This window comes from Piliocolobus tephrosceles, chromosome 7, assembly GCF_002776525.5.
Source record: "Piliocolobus tephrosceles isolate RC106 chromosome 7, ASM277652v3, whole genome shotgun sequence".
Taxonomy (NCBI): domain Eukaryota; kingdom Metazoa; phylum Chordata; class Mammalia; order Primates; family Cercopithecidae; genus Piliocolobus; species Piliocolobus tephrosceles.
In genome coordinates, this window is record NC_045440.1 from 147,200,379 (window position 1) to 147,206,323 (window position 5,945).

At 65.4% G+C, this 5,945-nt stretch overlaps 2 protein-coding genes across 10 annotated transcripts in view; both read right to left on the reverse strand.

Annotated features, from left to right (window-relative positions):
- Positions 1-6: 6 nt before the first annotated feature.
- Positions 7-5,698, reverse strand: NRBP2 (nuclear receptor binding protein 2). Of its 9 annotated transcripts, XM_023188346.3 has the most exons (18): positions 5,355-5,632; positions 4,747-4,869; positions 4,569-4,670; positions 4,376-4,465; positions 4,153-4,193; positions 3,958-4,052; positions 3,795-3,818; positions 3,642-3,725; positions 3,510-3,565; positions 3,307-3,402; positions 2,151-2,283; positions 1,935-2,037; positions 1,791-1,841; positions 1,581-1,716; positions 692-745; positions 532-595; positions 384-439; positions 81-294 (listed from the first exon to the last, which is right to left on the reverse strand). In XM_023188346.3, exons 1-18 carry the CDS (start codon positions 5,481-5,483, stop codon positions 226-228), a joined length of 1,506 nt encoding a protein of 501 aa, XP_023044114.1. In that variant the 5' UTR covers positions 5,484-5,632; the 3' UTR covers positions 81-225. The 9 variants fall into 9 exon arrangements, with proteins under 9 accessions (XP_023044113.2, XP_023044108.2, XP_023044106.2 ...); XM_023188344.3 differs by having other exon boundaries at positions 532-745; XM_023188347.2 differs by lacking the exon at positions 532-595 and having other exon boundaries at positions 153-294.
- EPPK1 (epiplakin 1) overlaps positions 5,576-5,945 on the reverse strand; it is a 30,727-nt gene continuing 30,357 nt past the window's right edge. The window contains exon 2 of the mRNA XM_026449715.1: positions 5,576-5,629. Coding sequence (XP_026305500.1) covers positions 5,576-5,629 — 54 coding nt within the window. The remainder of the gene's footprint in view (positions 5,630-5,945) is intronic.

Consider the following 5,945-nt stretch of genomic DNA (forward strand, 5'->3'; position numbering starts at 1 on the left):
ACCCCGCAGGACCTGGGAGGCCTAACGGCTCCCCCACACGCACCCCCCCAACCCCGCAGCGCCCGAGGCAGGGTCAGCCCCACTCTCAGGAGGCGGGGGTTTCTTCACTACCAGGGCCTTTGTGCTCCCAGGCACACGGAGGAGAGCAGCCCCGCGGTGCTGGGGTCTCCCCTACATGGCCTCCTGGGCAGCACCCTGGCGTGGTCCAGGGGCTGGGGTACTGGGTCAGGCCTGGGCCCCTCGGTACTTCAGGAAGGTGCTCTCCAGGAAGGCGGCCAGCTTCATCCGGTCGTCCTGCGGAAGGAGGGAGGCATGGGGGACGGAGGGGCACGGCCTGCCCCACTTGCCCCCTCCGCCAGGCCACGCTGCACCGCCCAGCGCACCTCATGGAGGAAGCCGTAGTGCACAAGCTCCGAGGCGAGGTCCTGAGGGCTGTCCGCTGCGGCAACGGTGTAAGGCGAGGCATGAGGCCGCTGAGCCACCCGCTGCCCGGGGTCACCGCCCGCCGCCCAGGTCCCTTGCCCAGCCTACTCGGGAGCAGGTCGTAGGTCAGCTGCCGGTGCAGCCGGTCCTCCAGCACCAGAAGCAAAGTGAGCTGGGGAGGCGGCGGGGCGTGGTCGGCTGGAGGTTTGGGGGTCTGCCACGCTCCCGCCTTCCCCACAGCAGCGCTGCCCTCCCAGGCCCCGCTCACATGCCAGCGCGCCTTGTCCTCGCTTCTCTCCAGGTTGCACTGCATCTGGATGACCTGCGGCGGGGGAAGGCTGGGACTCACAGACCCAGCAGCGAGACCACATGCCGCGGCCCCAGAGGGGCCAGGAAGGGACAGCAGAGGTTGGAAAGGGGGAATCTCTAAGAGGAGCCCATCTCACTGCTAGTGGCCTGGTGAGCTAAGGAAAGCTTCGAGAAGAGTCGACATTAGGTGCTGGGTACTGAAGGCTGAATAGGAGCTTCCACCGCTGAGAGAACGACTTGAACAAAGAGGGAACTTGAGCACGGGGAAAGCGAGGTTGAGTGAGATGGGGCTGCACCGAAGTGCAATGTGCTTGCAGGACCAGGCCTCCCAGCGAGCGCCTGGGCATCAGCTGAGGACTCCCATGATCTCTGCAGGCAGCCAGGAGCAGGCAGTTTGCCTGTTAGGACATAAATTCTGGCTGCACTGCACCAAGAGAGGCCACTGGCCAGGAGGCAGCGCTGCAAGAAAAGTCTGGGGAGACACCAGGACATAGATGTCCGGGAATCAGCACAAGCTGGGCGATGGGAGGTTGGGGAGTTGAGGGGAAGAGCGCTAGCAGGGTGGAAGAGCCCGGGCGAGTGCTGGAGGAAGGATGCTGGGAGTAGGTTCAGGGCAGGCAGCAGGATGCAGGGGAAGGATCTGAGGGGACAGGGAGCCTCCCGGAAAAGGAGAGTGTCCAGCCTGTCCTACAACCCCCATAATCCCCACAGGGGTCAGCCGGGATCTGGTCTCTGGCAGCCAGGAGGAGAGCTGGGCTGTGGAGACGCAGGCCCTGGGAGAAGGAGCCTCTCATCAGGCTGCTAGAAGGTCTGAGGGATGGCACTGAGCAGCAAGAGAGGGGACTCACCTTTCTGGTCTCAGAGTCAAAGGGCTCTGGCGTCGGGGTCTTGGCCTTTTGGACCTCCTCCGGGGGTGGGGCTAGCACACGGGGCAGCCCCAGGGGCCGAGTGGCTGCAAAGTTCATCAGTGGGTAGATCCCGTTCCTGGAGACACACCGGGGTGGCTGGGGGCTCAGGCCTGACAGCTGCCTGGCCCCCAACCTTACATCAGTTCTTACCTGACATCCTCCAGGAATTTGTCCAGCTCCATGAAGGAGACTTCCGAGTACCTGGCATGGAGGTGGGAGGCACATGAGGGGCTGGCCAGGGGCGCGGGGAGGGGAGGCGCGGGGAGGGGAGGTTTCTGGGTGCTGACTGCTCACCGCCACTGCAGCGGGGGCCTGCGGGGCCGGGGAAGCTCCGCCAAGACCGCGTGCAGGTCCGTGGCCTTGGTCTTCTCCTCCACTACGTTCTCAGGCATGAGGTCTGCAGCCACAGGAGCATCAAGGCGGTGTGCTCAGGCTGTGGGTCCTGCAGGGCCCCTTCCACATCCCAACCTCAGCCTCCCCGGCCACCCCCTGGGCTGGCCTGCTGCTCACACTGGTGCTGGATAAAGCAGTGGGCTGCTAGGAGCTTCAGCGAGTGCACCTCGAAGAGCACGCGGTGGAAGAGGAGGCTATGGGCAGAGGGCCGGCGGGCAGGGTCCCGGGCCAGGCAGCAAAGGATGAACTCCTGGGGCATGGGGAGGAGAGGCTGGTGGTGTGCAGGGCTCTCTGCTCTGGCCCCACAGTTCGAGGAGAGGTGGTCCCTGAGTTCTCCACATCCTTCCTCCTCAGGGACATACAGGACATGCAGGGATGCCCGTAGGGAGGAGTCCTGGCAGCAGCCAGGCCAGGACCTGGCCCTCTGGGCTTGAGGACAGCTGGGTTCTGGGATTGGAGCACCATGCTCTGCTTCCCTCAACCTCCCAAAAATCATGAGGAGTAGGAGCCATGATCTTTAAGTCACACCTGCAAGCCGTAGTCTTTTTTTTTTTTTTTTTTTTTGAGACGGAATCTCGCTCTGTCTCCCAGGCTGGAGTGCGTGATCTCGGCTCACTGCAAGCTCTGCCTCTCGCTACCCATGGTCTTTTGATCGGCTCATCTCAGGCCCAACACTGGAGATGACCTTGCTGGTTCCCCACTCTGTCCACATCCGTGCCCAGCCCGGCTCCAGCTCCCTACCAGCCCCATCCAGGCACCCCCATTTCCTGAGGCCATGGAGTTAAGTCTGGACTCTGAGCAGAGGGGGCTATGGATGCAGCTTCCATCCCATACCTCTTTTTGCCTGCTTGGCACCCACCATGTCCCCCCACAAGCTGGAGCCTCATCACCTCCTAGAAGCTTAAAGTCAAGGACTTGGAGTGAAGCAGACCCAGGTGCAGATGTTTGCTCCACCGCTTACTCTAAAGCCTCAGGCAAAGGACTCATCTCCTCTGAGCCTCAGTTTCTTTATCTATAAAACGGGCATGGTGACAGCAGCCACAGAGGGAGGCTCTCTCTTGCCTTCTTGTCCTTAGAATGTGCTGACCCCTTAGGGAGTTCAGGCCTGGAACCAGTATGTACTTCCACTGACGTCCTCTTTGTGGGGGTGCAGCTAGCTGGTATACCCCTCAGCTGCACAAACTGTGATGCTCTCCCAGGCCTGCTTGGAGCACCTTGCTGGCCTAGCTGAGCACAGTGAGCCAGCGGGGGAGGGGCAGGGCAAGCTGCTTACCCGCATGTTGGGGTCACTCAGTGAGTGCCTGGCGCGAGCAATGGCCTCCTCTGTGACCCGGGTGTCCCCGTTGGCCTGGATCTCCAGCACAGCCATCTGGGGCACAGAGCCAGGTCAGGCATGGGGAAGGGACCACACAGGTGAGCCAGGCAGGGCACAGCTAGGAGGAGGGCAGAGCACGAGGTGGAGGGCGGGGGCAGTACCTCCAGCGCACACATCCCAAAGGAGAAGATGTCCACAGCGGTCCCATCGGCCACCTCTGAACAGGAGAGAACACACAGGGTAGGAGAGAAGCACAGGGCAGGCACGGGGCGCCCAGACCCAGCGCCACTCACCGCCGTACTCTGGGGGGAAGAAGTGCAGGTTCCGAAGTTCCTCTGGCTCAGCACGGATGGGGCTTCGGAGATCATGCGGCAGCGCTGTGGAGGGCGCAAAGGCTGAGCGGGCAGGACCTCTCCAGGACCCCATCCCCCAGAGTCCGAACTTACCATTGGAGAAGATTCGGTGCCACACTGCCGAGGGGTGGGAGAAAGAGCGGAGTTAGCTGCTGGGGCATCAGAACTCCTCTGCCCTTGGCTGCAGGCACCTTCCCCTGCCCCGTCCCCCGCCCAGCCCTGCCCCGTCCCCCGCCCAGCCCTGCCCCGCCAGCACCGGAGCCGATCTTGATGAGACCGTTGTGCTGAATGAAGATGGTGTCGCTGGTCAGGTTCCCGTGAATGATCGGGGGGCTGCAGGCGTGCAGGAAGCTGCAGACGTTGGGGAGGGGAGAGTAGGAGGAGCCGGTCAGGAGGCTCTGGAGAGGAGGGGGCTCAGCGGCGCAGCGCCCCCGCCAGTCCAGGCCCTCACCTGAGCGCGGACAGGATCTGCGTGCACCAGCGCTTCCAGGCCTGGCGGCGGACGCACGACTCCGTCGGGTGGGCGCAGGAGAGGCGGCTGGGCCTGCGGAGCCCGCCCCGCATCCTCGCCCAGTCCCTGTCTGAGGCCACTGGGCACCCCTTCACCATCCCAGTCCCCGAGGCTGCCCCAACCCAGTCCTGTCCCCGTGGCTGCCCCAGCCCGCTCCCCATACCCGGGCGTTCATGGCCTTGTGGTTCTTCTTGGTTTTTTTGAGGAATTGCTTGAGGCTGCCTGATGACACGTACTCTGTGATGAAGATGACCTGCAGGGTGCGAGCTCAGGATTTCCACCAGCTGCGGGTTCGTCCCCATGCCCACCCCACCTGGCTGTGGCCTCTGCCTGCCCGGGGCCTCGCCCATAATCACCCTCGCGCAGGCCTCGGAGGTATCCAGCCAATACTTGTGCAGCTTCACGATGTTGGGGTGGTCCACCAGCACCAGCTGCTCAAACACAGTCTGGATCTTCTCCTGGGGAGGGAGGGTGGTCTCTGGGTGGTCAGCAGGTGGTCACCCAGGCAGGATGAGGAGCGGGCAGCGGCCTCACCTCGTGCGCCGCGAAGGCCTTCCTGTCTCTGAAGTGGAGCTCATTCCACACCACCTCTACCCCCTCCTCCGTGTCCATGGCTAGGAAGGTGCTCTGAAGCCCTGGCATGTTCCCCTGGTTTACCTGGGGAGTGAATGAGGGGTTATGTGTGCCCTGGTGTGTGTCAGGTTGCGGGTGAGGATTTGGTCCCTGTCCATACCTTGCCAGTGGGCCCAAGCGTGGACTGTAGGCCCTGAGCCACTCTGCGGGAAGGTGGGGGCTTGGAGGGTAGCTGCCCCCAGAAGCCAAGGGCTCCTATCCAAGGGCTGGGCTAAGGGGATTTGGGGCGGGTTTCAAGGGGTCTAGGGGGATCCCCAGGAACCTAGCGGCTGAGTCCAGAGGCATGGGGAGGTGGTCCTAGGAGGAGACTGGCCCTCAGGGAATCCCAGGGCGGGCGCCAGGCCAAAGGGGTCCAGGGGTGGCTGATTCGCTGGCCGCGAGGGACCGTGGAGAGGTTTCCAGGCGCGGCGCGCCGCGCTCTCCCAGCGCCCCCACGCCCCGCGCAGCCTCCAGGCCCCTCCGGCTCTGGGAGGGCGTTGTCACCCCGTGCCCCCGACCCCCGCGCCCACCTCCTCCCGCCGCTTTTGCCAGCGACCACACGGGCTCTCCTCCAGGATGTCGCTCTCGTCCTCGCTCTCGTCCTCCCGCTCCCGCTCCCGCTCCCGGGCCAGCCTCGGCGCCGGTTCCGGGGCCGCCATGGTTCGGCCGGCCCAGGCCACCGCCCTCCGCGCGATCCGCCGCCGGAGCAGCCTCTCCCGGCCCGCCCTGGCCCCGCGCCCAGCAGCCCAGCCTAGATCCGCCGCCGCCGCCGCCGCCGCCGCCGCCGCGAGCCCCAGCCCCAGCTCTGGGAATTGGGAGGGGCGGGTGCGTGCCGGGCGGGTGGGGGCCGGAGGTGGAGCCGGCGCCCCGTCCCCGCGCCCCGGGGCCCGCCCGGGCCTGGGCCGGGGCTCCCCGCAGCTGCCGAACCCCGGCCGCGCCCAGGCCCCGCCCCTTCGGAGGCCCCGCCCCACGAAGCCCCGCCCCAGGCCCTGTCCCCTCCTCGTCCTCCAAGCCTCCTCCGCGAAGCCCCGCCCCAGGCCCTGTCCCCTCCTGGTCCCCCAAGCCTCCTCCGCGAAGCCCCGCCCCAGGCCCTGTCCCCTCCTTGTCCCCCAAGCCTCCTC